The sequence below is a fragment of the Phaenicophaeus curvirostris genome, chromosome 16 (genome assembly GCF_032191515.1).
Source record: "Phaenicophaeus curvirostris isolate KB17595 chromosome 16, BPBGC_Pcur_1.0, whole genome shotgun sequence".
Classification (NCBI taxonomy): domain Eukaryota; kingdom Metazoa; phylum Chordata; class Aves; order Cuculiformes; family Cuculidae; genus Phaenicophaeus; species Phaenicophaeus curvirostris.
The window spans coordinates 7052973-7080011 of record NC_091407.1 but is presented as its reverse complement, the minus strand read 5'-3'; the positions used below and the strand labels follow the sequence as shown (position 1 = coordinate 7080011).

General features: G+C 46.6%; 1 protein-coding gene and 1 long non-coding RNA gene across 8 annotated transcripts in view; both read right to left on the bottom strand.

Annotated features, from left to right (window-relative positions):
- The window catches only part of USP22 (ubiquitin specific peptidase 22), a 97219-nt gene extending 86932 nt beyond the window's left edge, over positions 1–10287 (bottom strand). For both annotated transcript variants that reach the window (XM_069870407.1, XM_069870406.1), the window contains exon 1: positions 9967–10287. In XM_069870407.1, coding sequence (XP_069726508.1) covers positions 9967–10092 — 126 coding nt within the window. In that variant the 5' untranslated portion in view covers positions 10093–10287. The remainder of the gene's footprint in view (positions 1–9966) is intronic.
- A 1697-nt stretch (positions 10288–11984) lies between these two features.
- Positions 11985–25725, bottom strand: LOC138727713 (uncharacterized). Of its 6 annotated transcripts, XR_011338606.1 has the most exons (6): positions 21409–22606; positions 20040–20739; positions 18560–18622; positions 17231–17352; positions 14734–15798; positions 11985–14313 (listed from the first exon to the last, which is right to left on the bottom strand). It is a non-coding gene; the product is annotated as an uncharacterized lncRNA (long non-coding RNA). The 6 variants fall into 6 exon arrangements; XR_011338607.1 differs by lacking the exon at positions 21409–22606 and adding an exon at positions 22915–25725 and having other exon boundaries at positions 11985–15798; XR_011338603.1 differs by having other exon boundaries at positions 11985–15798.
- Positions 25726–27039: the final 1314 nt, after the last annotated feature.

Sequence of the window (27039 nt, the reverse complement as noted above, 5' to 3'; positions counted from 1 at the left end):
AGCAAACAAGTGGCTAACAGGAACTCCTCTGCACGTGCAAACCTGAATCAATCCTGGTAATGGAATCAATGCAGAAAAATCAGAGAGATGCATAAAAGAAACTGAACTGGGGCAACTCTGAAACTTCCACATCAAGAAAAGTTGTAAGAAGCAGAATTGCAGTGCAACAAGAAAACACATCACCGAGGATAGCGATAGAAAATTATGCTTGACAAGTTTAGGATCAATTTCCTTAGGGAACAGCCTCATAAGGATGGGAGAGCGCCTTGTTCCTCTTTCTCCACACAACTGCAATGGCTCTTGAAACTGTTCTCACTGCATTCCTCACTCTGTTCCACACATCATCGTTAAGATCATCCCACAACCAAAACCACAAAGTAGTCACGAATGACCAAAGAAGTAAGTGTTAATCATTCAGATAAACAAATGCCCCTGAAAGTCAGCAACGTACTGAAAACAAGACTGTATGAGAATTTCACCAGGTCACCAGCTGCCAAGCAGGACAGCGATCCAGTTCAAGAACAAAACAGAGCAGTAATATGAAGATAATGCAGCACAGCAAAGAAAAACAAAACTTTAAGACAAATTTCACATTTGTCACTGGAGGGCATGGGGTCAAAAAGCCTCACCTAGCATAAATGAGGTACTGAAATCGGTCAGCTATCTCAGCTGTCTTCGCTTAGGATGTCATCATACATCTGGTGTGCAATAAATCTTGCCTTTATTTACCAAGTATCTTCTAAAGAAACTCTCTTAAAACTTGACATGCATGCAATATCAAGTCTGAATGCACAGGACAGAAGCCCAGACTATGACTAGACAGGCTTTGTGAAATAACACTAGATGTTCCACAACACAGGAGAAAGATCCATCCATATAAAAAAAACCCCATCACAAATTATTGGGATGGTGGGTGAAGAAGGGCAAAACTAAAGGTTCTAACTGCTGTTTTCTCTCTTTATGCTAACACACACTGAAGTAAGAGAATTCAAGTCTATACTTTACATAAAACAAAAGCCCTTAAAAACAGTTGCAAAACATAGATACGAAAGCCCTGGCAGTGAGTTCAATAAGATGGATCCAAAGCCAAATCCTACTTAAAAAAGGCTACTTGGATGCATGAACTTCTGAGTGACAAGCGAGGCAATCGCCACAAGTGGAAGCCATTGGTGCCACAACGGTGTCTGATTCTCCATCATCCCCATCACTTAACTAAATTTGGATACTACATCTTTCAGGTCTTGCAATTACTTTAGTTTTGCATCTAATTTTGTGATCTTTACTCTTTGGATTGGCACATCCTGCTTTTTAAATTGTGGATAAATATCTATGTACAAGGATGAAGACAATTTGGTTTAACGCACTAGGGCGAGCTGCAACACACAACTCCAGATTAAGATACTAGTGAAAAAGAAGAGATATTCTACTAATGTCTGAACTGAAAAGTAGTTTAATATTCTCTACAATTTAATTCTATATAAATACAATACATTGGATTTATGAATAGTTATATTTTTACATCTTACGTGCATGTGCAGAAGACCTTGGCTGTGTGCAAACCAACTGCTACGTTGTAAAACCAGCACAGAATAAGAACAAGACCATGTAAGTGTAGCTAAAACTGGGTTCTCTTTGCACTTACTACTAAGACAGCGTCAAATTTAGCAAGCTGCTTCTCACTACTACTTTGAATATAAGCATATTTAATATTTGACGCGTTTAATGTCAGAATTCATAGAATCATAGAATCACCAGGTTGGAAAAGACCTCTCGGATCACCGAGTCCAACCATTCCTATGTGCCACTAAACCACATCTCTGAGCACCTCGTCTATCGGTCTTCTAAACACCTCCAGGGATGGGGACTCAACCCCCTCCCTGGGCAGCCTCTGCCAGTGCTCAATGATCCTTTCTGTGAAAATTTTTTTCTGAGATCTAGTCTGAACCTCCCGTGGCACTAAGACACAAGAACTTGCACCAGCCCCAAAAATTTATGCTAAAGACCTTAAATCTTTTAAAGTCTGTTTAAAAGAACTTTTGTTGCCACACCCACATGGTTCTTTTTTTTTTTTTTTGAGTTTCACCTTTGCCATATATCCAATTTTTTTATTCAATTACGAATTTAGTAACTGTAGACCCTCACAGAAATACTTCCCTGGAATATGCTGACAACATCAGTGACACTACGCAAAAGGCAGACAAGAGCAGCCATGCTGATTTTAAGCTTCATTGAACACAGGAAAGGAAGAAGAAGGAGGGAAAAATTATCTGTACCAACTTGGAAAAGGAATAGAGTCAGAGAAAAAAAATAAGAATTTTAATTTAAGCATTACATACACCTGAGAGCTGTTAAAAAAAACCCTTGAATAACATTCTGCCTAAGTAAAGAAGTGAAAAAAGTCAAGTATTTGCTGTATTTCACACACAAAAGAATGTGACAGGATGGACACTCACTGCTAATCAGTTACCAACTGATAAAGCGAATCTCAAGTTACTTCTAGTCTCCTGGTGTCCGGTAACAGCTCGCTCTACTGGTGCCAAATAGGTCTTGGAACAGACAAAATGAGTCTTTTTCTCAAATGAGAGACGTAAACACGGTGGAAGCTGTCCTAGCACAACAGTAAACCACAGATCCTTCAGGAGCTGCTGTTCAAGTTGCATGGCTTCTGAACCAAACAGAACACAGGTTAATTTTGCAGTGAGTAACTCTTTACAACATTGATTATATTAGTAGCTAATGCAGCGAAGCTCTTGAATTAAGCAGAGTATACATAAAGGAATGCCAGATCAATATGTAAAAGAATACAACTACCAAGACAGAGCTTTCATCCAGTCAGAACAGATCTATCAGCTTCTAGAACAGCTTCTACCATGAAAAGGTTCCCTGTTCAGGCCTCTCAGATAACATATGGCTCTCCCTTTGCTCCAGCACCGCTTGCTGACAACACAGTCTAGAAGAACATAATAAACTCTAATGTCATCATAGCGTTTTCCTCATTGAGTTCCACTGCCCATAGGTTAACAAGAGACTGGAGATAGATGTTCTAAGCAGCTGTTTCTGTCCAAGACTGGAAAGGTTCTAAACAATGGTCCTTTGCACGGCTGAAAAAGAAGACATGTTTAAAAATATACTCCCAGTAAATCCAGCAAAATGCATACAAGTCACCTCTAGATTGCCTTTCTCGTGATGCCACTGTCATGGGTAATACCAGCAAGGGCACTTACATTGTCTCTTCCCCTCAGATCCTGCCACGCGTTAGAGACATGTAAAACCATGGGAATGGAAGAATTTGAAAAAAAAAAATAAGTAAACCAAAACAAACCCAACCTTTTCAAGTAGCTATCAGCAAATGAAATGGAAAGGAATGGCTGATAAGAGCCCTACACCTACCAGGAAAAAGACATCAAGAGACCATGGTTCCAAGTCAATTGCACAAATGGGTGCTAGGTTTAATGTGAGAAACACAAGCTTTTAAACAGCATTTATCTTTCCCCAGTTTCAAACAAATCAGCAACCAAAGCCACCGCTGGGAATCAAACTAACAGTTGCAACTGCATTTGTCACAAATCAGGATCCCCAGAGCACATCCCCAAGGCAAACATACTGCTTTTCGCTCGGACTCAGGTAGCAGCAAGTCAGGAGCAGGGGATTCAGTAATGCACCGATCAGCAAACCTCCACTATCAGTCAGCAGCATTTACCCCTTGATTTGTTACCTCAGTTACTAAGACAGAAAATCCTCAAATGAAAGGAGGAAAGGAGAAGGTTTGAAACTGATGTACAGCTCTGGTTTCATGTTAACGCTACAGATTAAGGCCTGAAACAAAAATGAGGATATCAGCTAACCTTTGTTTGGGGTTTAAAGCTTTCATGGCTTAAAATAAAGCTCAACAGAGAGTCTAACAAATCAAACAAAGCCATTCCACTCTGCTCACCTTCACGCTACTCACTGTCAGCCTACTTCGAAGCGTTCAACACTCTCAGTATCAAGCAAATTAAGATTACTGACTGCAGACAAAATTGAAGAGATGCTACCACTGCTCCCAACAAACATCCTGGCTGTTTGCAAACCCTGACTCCTGGTAAGGCTACAGAAATAAAAGACTTCTTGTCCAGCACACCCCTATTTTTCTTCTTCATCAGCTTGTGCAGATCCATCGCCTTTCTCTGCAACAGGAAACAAACAAAAGTGTAGGGAAAACTGCATTTATTGTGCTCATTTTTCTCTCCATCCACATTAAAAAAGCAGAGAAGGAAATGGTTCTACTACGACTACTATCCACAAGTCAGTGACAGAGATCTGTGCAACTTCTAAATCAGACTGTAAGTGCTGACCCGAGAGAGAAGACCAAACACTCAGGCAAGTCCTAGTGGTTCCAGACCCCACAACTCAAGACCTGCTCTTCACTACCATGGAGTTCACGGCATCAGACTAATTCCTAAACTTTGGCCCAGAAACCAGCCCATTTACTTAAAGAAGTCACAGCAGAGGATACAAAATAGGGATTAACACCGCTAGGAAGAGGAAGGCCTTGTATCACATTCTTCTTCAGCGCCAAAGACAGCTCAGTGGAGCATTTTTAATCTGTCTTGTCCCACATACATAAGGCATCACTGTGAAGGGGCCTAAAATCTCATGGATGGATCTCTCTCACACCAAAGACCATGTCTTCGCACCAAGAGGAAAGAGAACATCACCTTGGGCAGGTCTAAGGACCTTTCTACTCCTTAGAGGTTCAGAACTAAGGAAGACTGTTCAGTTATGAAACTGGAGACCTCCTGAACCATGAAGCTTGCAGTTGATTTTGACTGCTTTCAGGGAGAAGACAGTTCCCACAGCACACACCAAAGGAGAACATCCTTCCTGAGTGAATCAGACAGTCCATACCGGCAGCCAAAGTGGAGCATGCAGCTGAAAGACACATGCTTCTCAAATCCTGGACTCCTCTTTGAAATTCTCCACAGGATTTGTAATCCACAACTTTGGTGCATATGCTAAAAACGTTAAAGAAAAACAAGCTAAGATTTCCTTATTAATTTCAACTATCAAAACACCAAGCCTGAGAAGGCGGCACCGCCTGGTAAGGTTCCTTGCCCAGGTGTTACAGCACAAAGCAAATCACCCAAGCAGCACTTCCCAGTTCCTGGACAGGTAAGGGAGAAAGCAAGTGAGCAAGCATGCCCCAACAGGCGCTGGATGAGAAGCTCTACCATTAGCTTACCCCGTGACTGACTGCAAGGTCATTTTAGCAAGAACTGAACACGTTGATTTAGACTGTGAACCACAACTCTTGCTACTGAGAACATGACACGGCATTTATTTGCCAAGATATTATCAAGCTTTTTCTGCTTTGAAAGTTAGGAAGCAAACCAAAGTCATTTCAGTTTTAAGTAGCTATGAATCAATCATCTGTCAAACATCAGAAGGAATGAAGTCACAAGTACACAGGGAAAAGGGTACCTGTGGAAAGGTCATCACCTATAAAAGAACATAGAATCATAGAATAACCAGGTTGGAAGAGACCCACCAGATCATCGAGTCCAACCATTCCTATCAAACACTAAACCATGCCCCTTAGCCCCTTCTCCACCTGTGCCTTAAACCCCTCCAGGGAAGATGAATCAACCACCTCCCTGGGCAGCCTCTGCCAGTGCCCAATGACCCTTTCTGTGAAAAACTTTTTCCTAATGTCCAGCCTAAACCTCCCCTGGCGGAGCTTGAGGCCATTCCCTCTTGTCCTGTCCCCTGTCACTTGGGAGAAGAGCCCAGCTCCCTCCTCTCCACAACCTCCTTTCAGGTACGTGTTTCTTCATATCTGAAAGCACCAGTCTGGAGGGTCCATGTAAAGATAGAAAAATGGAAAACACAACAGAAGCTCTCAAACAGGAAGAAATATGGTAGAACGCACCCGCTGTCAGTGACAGTGCACGACTCCTGACAGGCAATTATTCTTTGATCTATTGGCAGAAGCACAGAACAAACATTCTGAAATGCCAGATAGGCCCTTGTGCATATCGTGACTGTGGCCATGATGGGCAGTTTACTTTTATCACCGAGAACCTTTCCAGAGCACTGATAATAAGAACTAGTCCAAACGAGAAAGAGAGTTTTCATTCAAGGCGTATAGTCCAGTAAGACAGAACTAATTGCACACTCAGCTGCCCTCCAAGCACTGAAACCGTTACTTACCAACTCCTAGACACAAAGATGCATCTACACATCTAATTGTTCACTGATGGGGACCAAATTCAGCGCTGCAGAACAGATTTTTCACATCTGCAATTCTAATGGAATAAGCAAAGTGTTTCAAGTGTGACCCCGCAGAAAAATGGAAGAAGCTGACACAGTGCTAGCAGTAAGTTCTTTTTCAACATCCTCTGCTCCATAATTCCTGAATGGGAGGTACTGGTGCCAAATTTATAGATCTCTTATACAGTGTTATTTAGGTATGAGGTGATTTCCACATCAAAATATTCAAGGTGAAGTCCATTTCCTACAGAAACATGAACTTTGCCACCCACTTATTAAACAGATTCTAACTATTAAAAATCAAGCGTTACATGGCAAAGTCCCAAAGCCAAGACAGCCAACCCTCATTCTGTGCGACTTCCAATACAACTACAGCCCTGAAATCTAGTTTCAACTTTTAATCACAACTATTACGTCAAGAGCCATTCTTCGGATTTCTTCCTCTCCCCCTTTTCCTGTTCCACTCCTCAAACAGCCTGACAGATACATTTTATCTTCGCTTGAGCTTGACCACCAGCAACACATTTGCACTACGGCAAAGCCTTTGCAGGCACTACAACTGCTGCACTTCACTGCTCCGGCCAAGATGCAGTGAGGTGAGGCGAGATACAGCTTCACTCCTTCCTGTAGACAGAGTGAGGCACCACCACGACAGCTCAAACCCTGGTGTAGACAACGCTTCAGATGCAAACGTACTCCTAAAGCCTTCAGGAGAATTGCAGCATTTACGAAGATATATACGTAATTACCTCTGGCTTCTGACTGAGAATTCAAATATACGCTCAGGAGACAGCTTTCCAACAATAAGCTGTGCTTTACAACCATTCTATTCACATCTCTGGGTGTAAAGCATACTGAACTGAGAGCTGAAGCTCATAAAAGCTTATTCGCGGAAAAGGTAGGTATTAAAAATGAACAGCAGACAGCAAGCAGCACTAAAATGGTCCTCCCCAGCATACTGCGGTAGGCAGTGCAAGCGAGGCAGGAGGAACGGACACTTTCTGCCCCCTGCAGTTCCCACTGCTACCCAGATTTTTAAAGCAGCCTTAGTAGGAATCACCAGCCAGCCAAGAAGGTTTCCACAGCTGGTTTCATCTAATTAACAGTTAAATTGACCCATTAACGACAAACATTTTCTGCGATAACAATGTGATTGTCCTTGATTTTACAACAGAAAAGAATACCACCTTTTAACAAACATTTAATCTAACCTCATAATTTTGATTAAGAACAAGAATCCTCACCACTAAATAGGTCTGACTCCTAAAATAGTCAGAGCTATGCTCCTAAAATATGTACGCACACATACATAATACACGTATATATAAAATATTAAAAGACAAAAGACTGTTTTCTAGTTATTAGGCTATAAACATGCCTGCAAGCAGAAAATACTGTTTATCAAATTCTGTATGTGAAACTAAGGCACACACATGGATGGAGATTTCGGTAAAGAAAAATTCTGTGGAAGGAGGTCTCCTGTCCATATGCACGAGAGGCAAGTACCATAACTGTCGTTTACATACTTGCTTCAGTCTTTATGCATATAGATTGGGAACTGAATCCCAAATTCCACCAACATTTTTCCCTGTACGTGATCGTGTACTCCCTATCTGTGACCACGGCTGAATTCAGAGGCCCAGCTGTTTTCAGAATGGTAACCTGCTTTAAAAAAAAAAAGAAAATAACTTCTAGCATATATTTGGAAAACTGATGTTTTCCATAAGACAACAGATAATTCTGTAACAACCCTATTTTGCTTTACGAGCCTGGCTGTGCAATGCAGAAGTGAGAGCAGATTGATTACAATTATTTATCTCCAGCTGTTTCTCAAGCAATGCTGAACACATCCCTACCATCAGATTTCAGAAGAAGGAACCCAAACTGTTGCAGCATATGAATGTATGCAGGTTACAAAGGATGCTCCATACTGCAAGCAAACAAAAAAAAGCTAAAACGCTCATTTTGCTAAAGAAATTTTAGTCCCGTTCTTCCACAAAACACTTGATTTGTATTTATCTGAGATATTTTCCCACCTCACTTGTCATTTTTCTTCTTCCACAGCACGTGTATAATTTTCTCCCATCTAAGCTGTAAGTACCATGTATTAAATAGAAATTTGTATTTAAAACACTAAGGGCCAAACAGAGGCAGAGTTTGACTTATACTTCATATTGACTTGTAGAGGATTATAAACACGGAAAACAAGTCTGACTGCATTTTGCAGCGCTATCAAGTAACTAAAAACATTTAAAATGTTTCTTCTGAGATCCCATTTTTCCTTTTTTAAGTAAAAAAAAGGGGGGAAATGGGACTGTCCTGAGAACATAAACTGAACAGAGAAAGGGTTATCACCTCCCCCCTGAAGTACATCTTTCATCCTCTAGTTCTACAATGAATAACAAGCTGAGCAGCTTAATGCAAAGCAACCGGGATCAGAAAGTTTTCAACGGGTGGCCCGTGCTGCCCCGAAAAAACAAGTTTTGCTACGTGTGGTTGCTGCCTCCCCTCCTCAGTCCTGGATGAGACAGAAATCTGCCAAGTCACTTTGGAGCAAAACTGGTTGGTTCTAGGGAAGGCAGGAATGAGTTGCATGGTGAAGAGAGGAGTCCTCCAGGAACACGCCTGCAGATAGGGATGCAATTTTGGAAGATAGGTAGGAAAAGCGCTCTCCTCTCACACTTCTCCCAACACAGAGGGGATTTTTCCCAGTGTCTCCCCCCAAATCAGCTCGCTCCGAGCCTTCCCCTCCCGGGGACCCCAGACTCACTTCCCCCCCCAGCCCCGCTCCACATACACACACTGCAGCAGGAATCCCCCCCTTCCAAGCAGATTATCACAGCCAGCAGCTTCCTTTTTCCTCCAGAGGACGAACCCTTCCCATTCACGGCTCCGCCACCGGGGACCCGCACCCCGGGCCTCCCCTCCCCGCCGGATTCCGGGAAACCCTCGCTGCTCCCGGGAGGAGGCGGCGGGAAGGCCTGGGGGCTGGATGCCTCCTCCATCCCGGCATCCCCCATCCCTCCGGGGGCACCGAATGAAGCCTGGGGGGTGCTGCACCCCCCCCCCCCAACCAATCCATCCCGGGACCACCCCCTTTCCTCCTCCCCCGCCTCGCCCCGCGGGCGGTGCCGGTGCCGCCCGGTTCTCCGTTCGGCGGGCGGTGCCGGTGCAGCCCGGGCGGCCAGAGGCGGCGGAGGGAGGGAAGGGGAAAGGAAGGGAAGGAGGAGAAGAGGAGGAGAGAGAGGGAAAGGGAAGGAGAGGGAGGGAGGAAAGGGGAAGGAGAGGGAGGGAGGGAAAGGAAAGGAGAAGGGAAGGAGGGAAGGGGAAGGAGAGGGAGGGAGGGAGGGAGGGAAGGAGGAGGGAGGGAGGGAAGGGGAAGGAGAGGAAGGGGAAGGAGAGGGAGGGAAGGAAGGAGAGGGAGGGAGGGAAGGAGAGGGAGGGAGGGAAGGAGAGGGAGGGAGGGAAGGAGAGGGAGGGAGGGAGAAGGAGGGAGGGAAGGAGAAGGAGGGAGGGAAGGAGAAGGAGGGAGGGAAAGGAGAAGGAGGGAGGGAAAGGAGAAGGAGGGAGGGAAGGAGAAGGAGGGAGGGAAGGAGAAGGAGGGAGGGAAAGGGAAAGGAAAGGAGAAGGAGGGAGGAAAGGGGAAGAAGAGAGAGAGGAAGGAAAGGAAGGAAGGGAACAGAGGTGTGTGGATGCCTCCCCCCACCCGCCGGGTACCTTTCGCTTCCTGGTCTCGGCCGAGCCGCTCCACACGAAGCACTGGTAGATGGCCCGCAGGTTCTGCTTCCAGTTCTCCACCTTGAAGCCGGTCACATGGCAGCACCCGGCCGCCGGCGGACTCATGTCAGACCCCCCCACATCAATCCGGGCCCTTCCCCCGCGCTCCGCAGCCGCTCAGGCCGCCGCTGCCGAGGGGCCGCGGGGAGCGGCTGGCGCATAGGGGCCGGGGCTGCGCGCCGCCACGGCCCCGCGGCGCCCAACAAAGCGCACAAAGATGGGGCGCTGCGAGGTGCCGCTCCCCCCGCTCTACCTCATCGAGGGCGACGGGGCGGCGGAGACCCCGGGGGGAGCGAGCGCGTGTGGGGAGAAGGGGGCGAGTCCCCGCCCGCCGCCGCCGCCGCGCCGGCTCCCCCAGCCGGCCGCCCGCTCGCCTCTTGTCTCTTTAAACCGCCCCCCCCTCCTCCTCCCCGCGCCGCCGCCGCCGCCTCCTTCGCCGTCTCCTTCCTCCCCCTCCGCCCTCCGCGTGCGACGGTCCGAGCCGCTCAACTCAACGCAGCCCGCCAGGCCCGGAGCGGGACAGACCAACCGGGCGGGGGGGGGGGGGTTAGGGTGGGGGGGGGGGCGGCGGGGGCGCCCCTTCTGCCCCGCCAGCCGACGGGGAGGGAGCGCCAGGGGGAAGCAGCGTGGCGATTGGCCCGCCCGCACGTCAATCCGACCCCTCTCGCGTCTCATTGGTCGCGTCCCTTTTCTTCTCCCCCCCTTCCCCCCCCGCTCCCTCCACCCTTCCTACCTAGCATTTCCCCCTGCCGGAAAGGGGCGGGAAGAGCGGCGATGATTGACAGGGCAAGCGACCAATGGGGATGAAGAGGCGCGGCCCAAGAGGAGAGTGCCGGAGCGCGATTGGCCGGCGCCGCTGTCAATCACGGCGCGAGTTGCGATGCGATTGGACGCGGCCCGCGAAGGGGGGCGGGGCCTGGCGGCCGCAGCCTGCGCCGCGGGGGCCGCGCTGCGGTCACATCCGCCGCTCCGCGCGGCTCCCGCGGGGGCGACCGAGGGGAGAGGGCGGCCGGTCCGCCCCCGCGGCTCCCGCTCGGGATTCCGGGGCGTTAGAATCAATGGTAATCGCTGAGCTTGAAGGGAAATTGGTTCAGAAGGGTGAAGGCTCGCCCAGATTCATTGATTCGGTGATGATCGTTTTCCGCTTCCAGCAAGTCGATGTTCATATTCTTGAGTGACTCCTGCTGTTACCGCACGGAGCGGTTGGGGTTGGAGGAGACCTTAAAGCCCGTCCAGTTCCACCCCGACACCTCCCACTGGCTCTGGTTAGAGAATTACAGAATCATTCAGGTTGGAAAAGTCCTCAGAGATCATAGAGTCCAACCCCCAGCCCGACACCACCGTGTCTTCTAAGCCAGGTCCTGACACGAGGCTTTTTTGAAGGCTTCCATGGGTGGTGACTCCACCACTTCCCTGGGCAGCGTCCTCCAGTGCTTCACCGCTCTTTCAGTAAAGGATTTTTTTCTGCTTTCCAGTGTAAACCTCCCCTGGCGCAACTTGAGGCCATTTCCTCTCATCCTCTGCCTTGTTCTGCGGGAGAAGCGCCTCCCCACACACTCTCCCCACACATGCTCTTCTCGAGCTCCTAGGTTCATTCCACCAGGGATGCTGATCCCTCGGTTTCAAGGCTGCCTGGGGTGCACAGGAGTCCCTGGGACCACTCGACGCTGCTCTTTGTGTCCCCAGGTTTTGCAGGGAATGCCTGCAGCAAGTGCCTCTGACGCACGTCCTTCAACCCCAAGAAGGTGGAGAAGGCTCCAACCTGGCCTTGAACACCTCCAGGGATGGGGCAGCCACCACTTCCCTGGCCAACCTTGTCACCTCTTCGCAAGGACAATACCAAAGAAACCTTTTACATGTCATGGTCAGACATAGTCGCTCTGATTAACACCAAACAAACAGTAGACATTCAAGAGTCTCATCTAAAAAATGTCATAAACTCTTTTTAATAGCCTCGATCTTAAGATCTTCCGGATCTTTAGCACAAAAACCAACAGAAAACATAGATCATAGAATGGGGTGGGTTGGAAGGCACCTTAAAGGTCATCCAGTTCCAACCCCCTGCAATGGGCAGGGACACCTCCCACTAGATCTTTCACATTTACTAATCAAACAACTCTGTTTCAAAGAAATGTTCTTGTCATGATGGTGTTCTGATATCATCTGCTAAAATTAAGGAAATAAGCAATAAAAATGAGTTCTCCTGGATCTCTCACATCCAGATACAAAAGAGCCATCAAGAGAAGCTACTAATTAGTTTTAATTCAGAGGCCAGTCTTCAAGCAGCCCCTGGTCTCTGACAACCTGCCTTTTCTCTGTAGCCCTGGTTGGTCATCCACAGCGAGGTTCCATCATCATGAGTCAAACCAGGACACTGGCTGTGATCATTTGGAAACAAGATACGTACTGTAAAAGCACATTGACTCGTAGAACTTAACAACTTGTGATATTATCTCTATGCATCACTATGTGTCTGTAATCCCAGAATGTCATCCCAGCAAAAGCAACATAAATTCCTTTCTTCCTAAACGTGCTGCGGGACCTCTCGTTTCTATGTGGCTGTAAAATGTAAAAGTTTTCTAAAGAAAAGTTGCAGAACACGCATGGGGCTACGTGCAGAGATGCTGAGGAGAGGCAAACCAAGGGACATAGCCGACCGCATGGACTGTGAAACTAAAACTCTGTAGTTAAACATTCCCTAATCTACCCATTGCCTGCTTGCCAACAGCAAACACAAGCGAGGCGTGGGGTCTTTGTTCCTACCACAGCCTTGGTCTCCTAGCCCATGTCATCACCAAAGGCATTCAGACTCTTCTGAGGTCCTCAGAGAAAAGATTCAGCACCCCTTTCGTGTCTCCAGTTTCTCACTACTGGCTTCCAGAGGGAATTTGGTAACCCATTGCCAGACACTGCTGTTAGAGTCATATGGCATCTCAGCTTCAGAATACGGCCCATTTCTTTCCTTATCAGCAAAACAGAGTGAGTGCCAAGAGCCCAAGTGCAAACATATTGACCTCCAGGAGAGCTAACCATTGTTTCCAGGATAGACCTCAGCAGGACAGGTGATTAACGTCCTAACAGCATCCAGTACTTATTTTCTACGAGATCTGAGTGTTTCCAGTTAAACAACCCTCTGATATTACTACAGTCTAAATCCGAGTACAGACTTACTCTTATCCTGCAACAACCTACTGTTACTAATCTCAGGCTTTTCTCCATGGCTACCACATCAAAACAGGAGATAAAGATAAAAGAGAGAATTTCTGCCAATGAAATTGAAGTCCATATCTGAAAAAAATGGATACCAAAAAGACAACACAACGTTCCATGCCCTGCAGATTCAGAAACTGTCCCAGAGATTCCCAGGTTATTCTTTTCTTGCAGAGTCCCTGAGTTCACTCAGTGTCCGGTGTGGTGTGTTTGTCTCATGCAGAAAAGACAAGAATTGTGAGTTTATAAACTTAATTGTTTTCATTCAGCAACACCTGCATTTGTTAGTTTCCCTCCCAAAGAACTATTTCCCATGGAAAACCATTATTTTAATTCTCTGGCCGGTTCAAGAACAATTACAACATTAAACCATTCCTGCTTCCCAAAGTTTCGTGGCCCATCGCTTGCAGACCTGCTGAGGATGCGAGAGGCATTGTCTGGGACACAAAGAACCCTTGGGCAGGATGCCATCCTTGACCACATCTGCTATCAATGGGAGGAATGTAGAAATTGGAGTCCCGGGCCCACGCAGTAAAGGTGATGCAGCAGCCAAAACAAAACAGAAATGAAAAACAGGGACAACATTTTGTCATGCATTAATTGTCAAATCTGCTTGGTGTACACACACACACATGAGTTTACAAGTTCGCTGTAGCTTAATTTACTCTAGGGCACAGATTGGGAATGTTTCTAGAATAAAGCCTTTCGGCGCAGCAGATAGCTTGGGAAAGGATTTGCCTCTGGGGGCAGGAAACAGTTTCAATCCCTCCTGTGTCTCTTGGAGGAATTTTTAATTTTAAAGCATTGATGATTATGCTAATTAGTGCTTACCCCACAAATGACAATGGAATATAAATGTTGATAGTAGCTAAAACATACTGCAAATGTGCTGCAAACACTCCCTCCAGAGAGTCATCTGCGTTACATGATAGCTCAGCTGGGAAGAAGCAGAGTTCTTCACATGGAGATGCACAATAACTGTATCCTTGATCCACGTCATCCCAAAGTGGCACTTCTAGACTTTGCTGCACAGCCATGAATCAGTTGTTACTTTACCACCTGGGCATGCTTTTCCACCTAATATGTGTAAAATGTCCAGTTTAATTCTTAGGTAAACACGAACCTTTCCCTTACATGAACTGTGTGAGCAACATCAAGGATTTATCTGGGGATCCTCATAAAAAAGCTGGATTGCAGTTGAAGCTGTCTTAACTCTGAACCTACAAGAGACTACAGACCCTGGCTCCAGAAATGGATTTGAAGGGGGCTATCCAGGAGCTTGCATTGTTTGCTCGTTTGGAACTCAAGGACTGAACAGCTTGCAGGGTTCTTAATTCTGGACGTGCTTGGTAGAACTGAAAAAGGAACTCAGGAGTACATTGCCATAATGCATAAAGCAGCATTCTGGCTTCTGGTAGAGCAATCAAAGCAGACCCCTAGGTAGGCACATAAAAGAGGAGAGAAGCAAGGCTTGGGCACTATGACTTCAGCACTCACTCTGTTTTGGCTTCTCCTGGACCCGGGTCTCCATTTGAACCCCATTTCATCTTCTAGTAAGCCACACAGAGAAGATACCCTGTGTAGTGCTTGATCCAGTCACAGCATCTGGTCCTCTTCATGAAGAGTCCTTTTGCTCCTGCAAGCACAAGGGCTCTCAATACTGATAACCAATACCTAACACGTGAAGATTCCTCAGTACCTCTCCTGCATTTCTTTCAGGCACTATAAAAATGACAAATTCTCCCACAATCTAACTGGAAGGAACTCACTGAACAAACATGGAAAAACTTTTGAAACCCTAAACAGAACACTTAACATTTAAATATTACTCTATTTTTAAATAGTGATTTTTTTCCCCTAGCTCAAGCCTTTTTTTTTTTTTATCTAAGCATTACGAACTTCCACCCAAATACTTTAATCCAAAGCCTTTAATGCACATCAGGTTGTATGTCTGACCACAAGGCTTAAACCTCTGGAGATATCATGGAGTCTGTAGCACGATTCTGGCAGAAGCCGATTGCCCTTAGTTGCCAATAAAGTTCATCTGAAATGCTTCAAACACCTCACAGTCTGTGTGGAGAGCCCTGTGCCTACTCATTTATCTTAGGGACAAAGTACTGACCTTGCTACAGAACTGAACTGGTGGTCTGGTCCTACCTATCCCAGCTTCTCCAAAACAAAGGGGTTGTTTTCAGTCCAATCCATTGGTAACAGCACCTAGTAAGTGCCAGATGGGAGGTTTCCACATGGCTCAATCCTAGCACAGGGCACAAAGTGGCTGCTTGAATCCACAATATACAGTGACAGTGGATTAGTTCAGCTGTACAGGTCCTGCCAGATAATGCTTGTTAGCCCGAGGAATACAAAGATAAGGTGGATTTCAATGGATTGAACTAAGAACTTTGTAATTTATTCCTGAAGTCTTCCCTTGAATCACAGACCCCCGTATAGCTAATATAAATCTAATGACAATAAGGTTCCTTGTCTTTGTGATCTTTACAGACCTCTTCAAGCTAGGGCACAGAATTCCATAGACTCATGGCCCACAGGATGAAAAGAAGCCTAGAAAACCAGAATGCCTGTGCTCATTTTCTGAAGATTGTCTGTTAGATTTCCCATCAGCACCGTCATAAGATGAAATCTTGGCCCCAGTTGAACTCAGCAGGAATTCTGCCACTGACTTAAATGGAGCTAAAATGTCACTCCTGCTGTTTGTCAAGTCAATTACACCCAGACAATACTTTAACATCTGGCTTCAACTGAGCACACGGAAAAGTTCACTCCCTTGGTCTCTGAGGACAAACACAGGACATTGGCTACCTCAGTGAAAAAGAAAAATCCGTTCTAGGCAAAATGCTTGGAATGAAGAGTGGATCCGTCCGGTAACAGTACCAAAACCAAATCCCCATTCTTCGGCATACGGCTATTGCCAATCGCATCAATGGATTCCTGTCATCTTCTGGGAAGAAAGTCAAAAGTACCCATCTAGTGTTGAAAGTCATTGTGTTGTACAAACTTTGTTTAGAACAACAGATCTGTCCTCATCTGTGGTTTCCCACAGACGAGGGGGGTTTTCACCCAATTCATCTTTTGTTTCCCAAGCCACTGGAAGGTCCCTGGTTAGGTTGGGTGGCAGCTGTTCTACCTAAACCCTTCTCTCAGTACAGTGATCAAAGATCATAAAACACTAAACTGAGTCATAAAACACTAAGGTTGGAAAAGATTTCTAAGATCATCCAGTCCAACCGTCAGCCCAACACAACCATGCCTACTAAACCATGGTCCAAAGTGCCATGGTTACATGTTATTTGAACACCTCCAGGGATACAGACTCCATCACTGCTCTGGGCAGCCTGCTCCAATACTTCACCACTCATTCAGTAAAGAAATTTTTCCTAATATCCAATCTAAACCTCCCCTGGTGCAACTTGAGGCCACTTCCTTTCACCCTGTCACTTGGGACGAGAGACGAGCACCCGCATTGTTACAACCTCCTTTCAGGCAGTTGTAGAAAGCAATGAGGTCACCCCTCAGCCTCCTCTTCTCCAAACTAAACAATCCCAGTTCCCTCAGCCACCCCTCCTAAGACTTGTGTTGCAGGCCCTTCACCAGCTTCATTGCCCTCCTTGGGACACACTCCAGCCCCTTGATGTCTTTCTTGTAGTGATGGGTCCAAAACCGAACGCAGGATTTGAGGTGCGACCTCACCAGCACTGAGTACAGGGGCAGGTATAAAGGGTACCTGAAGGATAACTGATTATAGAAGGACACCTGATGTGAGCTTGTTTCCCTCTCAACCCAGCCGAGACAAAGCATTATTGTTCTATTGCAAAAAAAAAAAAACAGGCTAGGCCACCCGCAAGTGGGGAACATCTTTTCATAGCAGAAAAAAAAAAACCAAACCTATAGGAGTCATTTGGTCAGCGGTGGATGACTTAAAAAAATGTATTTGAATGAGAAGACTCATCAAATGATGTCTGGAAAAGTGACTTACAGAGAGGCTTTTATGCTTATGGTAGACAAGGATCTGGACACTTGTTCCCTGCTCCAGGTACTGGCGAGTTATCATCCCACACACCTGTGCAAAACCAGCTTTCTTCCATCTTGTTCCATCCCCTGGGAAGCAAAACCAAAATCAGTCTCCAGTATCTGATGAGCCTTAATTCCCAGCACTTAAATAATTAGCTTCTCAAATGTAAGAAAACAAGTCTCATTTTCTGGATTAATGAAGGAAGCTGAGTTCCACTGAGCAAAGCTATTATGGAGCTGCTAATGCACGGTTTGATTTCATCGCCTGCCACTAAACACAGAGCAACGCGGGCTCCTGGGAATACAAGGAAAGCAATGCTCTAGGGTTAAAGAGGAAGGCAGTGGGGGAAACCCTAGCAATATGTCATGGTTTTATGCAGAGGGAGGGCTGGGTTTATTTGTTTATCTGCTGAGTTTCATCTGGCTTTGTGAAGATTTCATACAACCCAGAAGAAGGTTTAAGGGAGGTCCTAAGGGATGGATCGTTCGGTTTAATCACAGACCAGGCAAAGGCAGTTTCTGAAGCAGGGCAACGGAAGCGTAACACACAGAGGCCTAAACCTTAGGTAGCCTCGCAGCAGCTTCTGCCCAGGTTCTGTAGCTACAGCAGCAGAGAATGCCAAAGAGCTGCAGCGCGACGTCTCTCACAGCTGGAAGGCTGCAGAGGTACTGGAGCATACTTGCCCTCCCTGTTCTTATGAGTTGATAGGAAGCTGGTTGCAAAGAGTCAATCTTTTTCTTGCCTCATTTTAGCACATAAACTCTTCAAAAAAACCCCCCAAACAACTTTCTTTTGTATCTGGGCACAGGACTGGTGATTTTGCTTTTCGTAAGTGGATGGAGAAGAAACTGAAAAAATGTCACAAAAGACTGCAATAGCTTCTCTGCTCCATCCTGGGAGATTTAAACCTAGGCCACACAACACAGACAACTCTGCTGCAGTGTTAGGAGTGTTTCCTTTCTCTCCCTGCATCACTATTTTGCTGCCTTACCCTAGATTCTACTTCTTCATACAGGTAGAACCAAAGCCCACATGAACCTCTCCTTCTGCTATATCAAATGGGGAACAGAGAATATCTAGGAACTCAAGGCTTTGAGATGTACCTACAGCTATCCAACAAATGCAAAAGCCACGCAGCTTCTGAGACAACAGGAGATGGAAAAGCCTACAGTGATGATTTCCTTCAACCATCAAAAAGCCCTTCAGTATGCATCTTCTCTCCCACCTATTAGTACATCCAAATTAGAGGACCTGCAATTCTGGATGTGGATTTGGGGCTAAATAGATACTTACATTGAAGTTCTTCTAATTGCAGTACTTTCAATCTGCTCTCAAGCACTTCACATCTGTTATACCCTGTAAAACAAACCAAACCAAAACTTCTGAACTCCATAATAAAAGCCCGAAACTGTTATGAAAGCCCTGAGTTAATAAAGAAACTGTGGTGCAGATGCATAGTGGAAGTTGAGAGGTTAATGAGGAAATCGATGGAATTGTGCTGGTTTATGCAGCAAAGTTTGTGCTTCATAGCCTGACTTTTGGAGCTAGAGACCAAGGACACTAGGGACCTGCAGACGCTTAAGAACCTCAGCACCTTTCCAAATCAGCAGTGGTTTTCTAAAGTTGACCACCCAAAATCAAGCATCTTTGAAAATGCAGAGATGCTGCTTCTTCTGTCGGGGCTGGCTAGATCACTGAGTTCAGAAGAGTTACACCCCATGCAATTTAGCAGAAGCAATCAGGAAATAATTAAGTACAGTGGAGAGTTAAAAGATGGTAATTAAACTGTATAAATAAATAGCTGGAGTGACTAAAAAAGTCCACCCAAAGCCTACTTTTGGAGCAGTATTTAATGTAAATGAATCACTTAGTGGACAATGCAACAATCATCTGTTCAGCTTCTATTCATTATCAAAAACAATACTAAAGGATTGGCAGGGAATAGCCATGTGCCAGAGGGAGCCCTTTAGGAAATACCACAGAATCTGGACTGGCTTTTGTCTGTTTTTCTATTGTGTTCTGACAATGCCTCGCTAATGATGTCAAACGTCATCTTGGTTGTCCTTTTTATTCACACACCCCCAATAAATCAGTAGTAATCTTGACCTTTCAGAATGAACTGTTATGATATGGTTTAGTGTTTGGTAGGAACGGTTGGACTCGGTGATCCGGTGGGTCTCTTCCAACCTGGTTATTCTGTGATTCTGTGAAATGCTTGGTCATCTTAGGAAGATTTCCACACATTATGTATCCATTTTGCCAAGTCTAAGAGGCTAAGGGTGTGTGGTCTGAGGGACCGTGGGAAATCCCACAGTCAACGAGGCAAAATCCTTTGATTTGGGCAAAAATCCATTAAATTTTAAAGAAAATCACTTATCTTTGAGACTTCAAATGCTTACTGAATTCGGTATTTCAGCGAGTTGTATATTCAGTAAATTCATCTTTCATTACTCAATCTGAAATGACACTAACCTCATCCTAAGAAATAAGCTACTTTTCAATAGGGAGTATTTGTACTGATCGTGTCCAGCATTATCCTGGGAGTCACCTGCAAGAAACTGCAAACTAAATGCAATCCCCACTGGGGATCTGGGGAGGTAAACATCCCAGGCAGACGAAACAGAAGAAACAGAGCCCAAGAAGACAACATCATGCACTAAAAAACTGGCATTATGTTTCAGAACTGATGATCCTGCTGTTCACATCTCTTAGAGTTAGCGGTTTGGAGTATCTGACAGTGCAGCAGGTACCCATAGGGATACCCATTTCTTACCTGGTTCCTTGGTTCACTTGCTCCTACGTTGCTGCCACAACTTCCTGCTCTTACGGTGCTGCTGGTTCCACTCCTTGCAGACCCAAGGTGTCAGCCAAACCACAGAAACAGTCTGAATTAAGGAAAAAAAGGCAGCAATGAAGCACAAAAGAGAAAAAAGCGGGGCAGATAAGTAGGCTTTGCCGCTGAGAAAAAGGCATGTGGAACAGAACCCAGATTTGACTTCTCAAGGTTGTCTCTGAGGTTGTTTTATTTTGTATTAAAGAAAATCTCAGGCTCTGCAGCAAATTTCTGCAGCCAGAGATTATTTTTGTCAAATCCAGTGATGACAGAGTATGTGGGTTTCTAGTTAACACTATCTACAATTTGAGATAGAAATGCACACTTCATAAAATCTTCCTGCTAGCTCAGTCTTCCAAATAAAATAGACAGAGATGGCATCAAACCCCCTAGTGCTTCTGCTTGCAAAATCCCCACCACGTTTGCTGCAGAGCCTGGCTTGCGATTTGGGAGTTTCACTCCCAATGTGTACTCAGAATGTCAGGGAAGGTGGAACTCGAGGGGAATGATTTATGGTATTAGTTGCCAGCTTCTTCCTTTCTTTCCACTGGAGATCACCAGTGTTAAAGCAGAGGCTGCAAACGGGTGGCATACCTTCTCCACAACCACCACAGTTCAGTGCTTGGACCAGTAAACCAAGCTGTAAGAGCTGGCAGGTTAGATGAATGGGCTGGGCTGTGAACGGAGATGCACAGTCCAACCCACCACCACGGGCACTGGGCAGAGACCTCTGACTGTGGGCAGCAGCGACACCACAAATCAGTCTGCCTGGAACTGCCAGGGCTCTTTGGGAGACAACATCAGCGTTGCAGCTACCACGGTACCTCAGTTCAAAATGTACCACTCCCAGCACCTGCCAGGCAGAGCTGCCATCCAAGTTGTGAATACGGGTGGGTCCGATACCCTAGAGCAGCAATTTTGAATGTTTCCCTTCCACTAAATATATTTACCACTGGGCAGGGAGGGACAGCTGCTCAGTTTCCAATAAACAACAGTTCATTTTGCAAGATCAATGCCACCATTTGCACTAGTGGACACTTTCTTACAGCAGTCCCTGTTAAAAGATCTTAAGCATCCTTTTGGAAGGATTATGATTATGCTACCACCAGTATATTAAAGACAACATCCTAATATTGGGACATGCTTAGAAGGAACTGGAATAACTGACCCTCTTTGTTTAATAAACTTTCCTTAAAATATCCCCAAAAATGTATTCATTAAAATCCTGTTCCTCCCTGCTCTGGTAAAGAGTTTTTTTCGTTAGTCCCTTGAGCGATTCCTGAAGTCAGGGCTCACTGTAATTACACACCTCACAGCAGTGGAGGGAGACTTAATTAAGAGAGTCACTGTAGGTGCATTGTCAGATACAAGCAAGCCCTGTCAGAGGAGGCACTAGGATGCAGCTGCAGTGGGGACACTAAGGAAGACAAAGTTTGCAGAGGGTTTTTGAGATCCTCCTGCAAAAAGCAGCACGGACACACCCAGCAGCCTTTATTCAAAGCCCCTCAACTCAATCAGCAGGGAGTCTGTGGTTCTAAAAATCCCTCTGTACTCACCAGGAGACGCTCTGCCACACCACAAGATTTCATATTCACCACCACCACCACCCCCCTTCAAAAAGTGTGACTCACCAGTTTCAAACGGTGGCATTTCATTCCCAAACTATTCCGGGAGCAGCTGGCTTTATAACACATGGGGATGTGGGGAAATGGGAGGAGGGAGGGAAGAGCCAGATTGCAAAGTGAAAACCACTCATGCTCTCCCCCACGGAGGTACGTTGCTTTTAAATTTCAGAACCACATTATTTGGGACACGCTGGCAAATTCCATCAGAGGAAAAAAACAATAAAACAAGCAGATTTCAGGAAAAAATATCTGCACGTGCCAGTGATGCAATTCCCTCTCAGCCAGGAGGGACCGGAAGATGCTCTCCAAATCTAATAATGTGAGAAAATGCACTGTCCCCACTCCTCGTGAGGTTGAACCCTGCATTCTGGGCTGCTCCTTCAAACGGTTTCTCTGTGCTGCAAACCCAGCGCTTAGTCATCAGCAATATCTAACTAACGATGAACAAATGCATGTGCAGTGGGATGATGACAGCAGAGGAATGACAAAGAAATCACTGTCAGCTCCCAGTCCTGAGAGGAGTTTGTGCCACAGTGCAGTTCAGCATCGCTCCTGCCCCTGCTGCGGGGACGTCACTGCCACGAGCAGAACATCCAGCACGTGAGATCGGGGCTGCTGCGGGCACCGGCCTCGTGGACTTGTCACACACCCACAGAATCGCCGTCACTGGTGCAGTGTCAGAGGCAGAAGTATAATCTCTCCTGGCCTCAGACAATAAATCTGTGCATGGCTGATTGGCGTCATAGCAGCAATCCAGCCCCATTCATTAACGTTTGTACAATTCCACAGGGAGGGAGCTGTAAGTGATGCAACCTCGCAGCCTCCCTGATGGGAGGGTCTGGATGCAGGCGTGCGAGGCAGCCTGGCACGAGGGCAGGGGTGCAGCAGGCTCCAGGTAGCCGTGCAAGCGTGTGGATATGAACCACCAGCACGGGCAAGAGCCTCGGAGGGGGCAGGCAGCAGGGTTTGCCCTGCACTCACCGTCACGGATGATGACAACTCACCACCACACACCCTGCTGTGCGAGCTAATAACCCATCCCTGTGCGTGTCTGCACAGGAAATGTTTGATTACAATTTCATCCATCTCCTCTGCTGCCTCTATAAAAGGGAGGGCTGGTCTCCTGCCTTCCTCTACCCGGTGGCTCAGGACACTGCACTGACAGATTCAAGCCTATTCCCATTCTTTACCTGGGGAAGCCTTTCCAAAATCAGTGCTTCGAGGAAGAAGGAGGCTGGCTTGCTGTGCGATACGGGCGTGCAGCAGCAGTGACCTTGGCTGGGTAACCATCTCCTGAATACAAAGATGGATATAAACGCAGCGATTCCTTTTCATAAAAAAAAAAAAAATAACAGCCAATCTTCTGCTAAGGTAGGGAAAGGCAGTGGTTTGTTAAATAAATCCCTCTGTCGGAGCTGGATTTTTTTTTCCCAGCTTCCCTAAATGCCCTTCACCAGCAGAGAGGGGGAGGGGACTCAGTCTTTGAAGCCTTTTCCTTATGGGAATAGAAAACACGGAAAGAATTCAATTCTCTACCACAGCCCAGCAGCACTGATACACGCTTCAGAAACCAAAGCTCAGAAGATAAACCGGCTGGTGCGTGCAGGCAGCTTGGAGCCTGCACTACTACCAGTTCAGCCTTGCTCAATATCCAGCATCATTAAGTGTCCCCCATAGTGTTAAAGCACAGAAAGAAAAGAGGGGAAGGAATTGAGACTGGGGAAGAAAAATTAAGCAATTCTGTGCAGAAAGGAACTGCGGTGATTTGAATCTTTGATCCAAAGCACCATCTAGTGAAGGAAGGGATCACTGCAGCTGGCATTGCTCTTGGGCAGCTGCATCAACAACAAACGGAATTCGGTTTTCACCACAGGTTTGCCTACTAAAAAAAACCCGAATATCACCATATGCTCAGCCCACGCTGCATCTGAGAGAACACGACCAAAACCTGCTACCCTCTGTGTAAATATTTCTCCAGTGGAAATGTGTTCCCCCCCTCCCATCATCTCCCACCGGAGGATCACAGCCACTCTGAAACCTGCAGGGGAAGAGGCACCAAAGGAAGAGAATGATTTCCACGTTGTTATTTGGGAGCTAAGGAAAAGAAAAGGTAAAGTGACCAGCCCAAGGTCATGCAGGAAGCCAGAGGCAGATCCGGGAATAGAGATCAGCCACCCCGGGCCCAGGGATGCCTGAACAATAGCACAGCTTCTCCCTCCGTTGTTATTTAACTCCTTCCCAACCCACCAAAAAGCAGAAGAGGGGGTAAAGCAATGCACTTCTCTGCAGATGTGCCTGCCGCCCGACACCCAGCCCTCAGCCCTTACCTGCCTTTATCACTATAAAGCAAAGAGGGAAGGCAGGAGGGAAGGACAGGATTGAATATCCCGAGATCAGCAAAGCTGCAGGGAGGAGATATTTCAATACGCTAGGCCTGAGCTGCCCACTCAGCAAGTAAAGCAATGGAAATGGTACCTCGGCTTTGCCATGTCTCTATTTCTGTGTGTGACAAAACAGCCTTATCTCCCCTGAAAGCATTCAGCTGGATTAAAATGGCTGTGGTGTATGGTTGAGGATCTTTAGCTGCAGGAGGAGAGGATATTGCTCCCTCTTCCCCAGTTTTTGGGTTAGCTGCAAAGATCAGGGATTTGCCGCACAATAATACATCAGAAATGCAGTCTCACTAAGTCTGCACCATTTTCACACTGCGCTTGGAAATGCTGCAGTGCAGGGTCTGGAGAAGACAGTAATTATAAACAACAGGAACCAAACCTTCTAGAAACCAACCTAAAGAAAAAAAGAAAATACTGAAGTGGTGCAAAAACCTGTGAGTGCAGTGAAGCGAGCCAGAGCAACACCCTCCCCGAGAGGAACCGAGACCAGTGACCAGTGGGAGTTCTCCAACAGGAGTCTGATGTCCTTAAGTCAGAGCCCAGTTCCGAACTAGAACTATAACTGGTGCAGAAATCAAGACCCATTTTCTTGCGTTCACTGCCTGGAAGGGACGTGGATGACTGATCTGCAGGGGCAAAGAATTGGAAAGCCCCAAGACACCAGCCTTTCTCCATTTCCTCCCCTTACAACCCAATCTGCTTTCATTCACTCCTACAAACCCAGCCTACAAAAGCAGGGGGCAGGAGGAGAGTCTGCACCCCTGCACCAGAGGCTGAGGCAAGAAAATCATGAATCATGCCCCCAGCCCTTTGAGCACTTACATTTTCCAGCCAAAGGCACAGTGAAACTGGGAGCTTTCAGTTTAAAATTGTTCAAGGATGCTTCCCCCAGTGAAGGTTTTTGTTACCCTGTGGGGATCTCTGTGCAGATCTTTCCTCTTAGGGTAAGCAACCTAAGCTTTTCTTAAGAGGAAAACTACATCCAATACTCCTTGAAGAAAGGTGATAAATAAGAGCCTAGAAGAACTAGAGCACAAAATTGCTGCCCTAGAGAACAGGGTTAAAAGGCTGTAGATCCGCACTCAGTGATGCCTGCAGTAAAGCAGATGTCACGAAACACAAGTGCAAATAGTTCCTTGAGTGTGGTGACTTCTTTCCCCTCAAAAAAGAGCTCTTACACCTCAGGAGGGTAGTGACAGAACAGCAGGATGTTTGTCAAGGAAGTGTTAAAATGTTAAAAGGATCCCAGCCTTTTGCATGGTCTCCAAAGCAAGTCCTTGCTCTGGGAGATTCCCCTCTCATGTTCCTGCCAACAAAGGCACCTCGATCTGAGCCAGTCACCTAACCGCCACCCAAGGTGCCGGGTGTCAACCACATTTAAATCAGCAGAGGATTTGTTTTTAATCACACCAGGTTAACCTAAGAAAACAGAATCACAATCAAAGCAACAAAGTCAAGGCTCAGTCCAATGAATTTCCTTCCCTAAGTGGAGCTCCAGTCAAAGCCTTTGCTCTACAACTCACTACGCAAACAGTCACTGCAGGGCACTTGGCTCCAACCAGCTTTGCCAGCCCTGCCGGTCTGGTGAGAGCCTGTTCCTTGTAAAAATAAACAGCTTAGCAGACACCACGCCAACAACCTGAAGCCAAAACCACGCATTACCATCAGACCTTTCAGAAGGTGATTTTTAGGAAGATCTCAACTTCTTGACTCCTTTTTCCTGAATCATCGATTCCTCACTAATGGCAAAAATACTGAAATGAATTCACAACTTCCATGTATTTTCCTTTTCACAAAAAAGAATGCTTATCATAAACACTCATGATAAAACTGTCTTTCAAAAGTTGACTTAAACAGCCATCCTTTATCTTGGCTCTAGTTCACAGGGAAAAGCCACCTGGGATTAACCGCCTTTGTCTCTGGATAATGCTGGTGTTTCCGACTGCCGCTCACACAACACTGTCACAAATAGATGGGAAAGCTCCCTGTGCTGGGATAAAGCCACACACTTTCCTTCCTCAGGGAAAAATCTACCACTGAGTTCACTTGGCCTTTGCGACCCCTGGGGCCTCAGGTTCCCAAAACCCTGGCTAGAGTCGTGCTGCAGCCCCTTACTGGTGCTATTTCCTCAATGGGAAGATATAAAGTTGTAAAACCTGCAGCACATTCAGGCCTCGTTTCATCACAAACTGGAACAATTCCACGCCATGGCTGCAGTCTGTGAGCTTCACTGCACAAAGTGGACTTAAAACTCAGGAAACCAGATTCCCCCGATCCCACCTTTGAAAGAGACTCTACAGAAACTCCTAATTTTTATTCCTTCTACAGGAATTCACCCATTGCTCCTCACAGTCACGTATTGTACAGTCCCATCAAGTGCGACTTCTCCATCTTCAGCTTCCGTGTAGAGGAAACGAAGAAGAGATTTTTAGATCAGCCTACCCAGCGACACACGCGTAAGTAACGACCCCTGCAAAAGGGAGGATTCCCAAGCTGACCCTGCTTGGAGATCAAATTCATAATTAATGAAGGCCCCCCCGAAACACACCCCAGTCACAGCCCCCTAGCTCGGCTGCTTCAGAACAGCCCCACTTCTCTGTCTTGATTCTAGCGGCAACAAGCAGCTGGAGCTGGAAATCGCTGTCCTAAACGCCCAGACGCGGCTCCCATAGACACGGCCGCCTCAGCTCAGCGGCCTCCGAGCAGCCATACTGCTGTGCCTGGAAGCCCACGGTAGAACCCGGCCCAACTGCCCCCTCGCCCCGGGGACAGCGCCTCAGGCCCTCCCTGCCCCTGCACAAACGGAGCCGCGGGCCGGCGCGGCCCCGGGAGGGAAGAGGGGAGGAACGACGCCCACGGGGACCGGGCAGGCGTCTCCAACCCGCGGCCACAGAGCTTCCGCCCCGCCACTTCCGGCCAGCC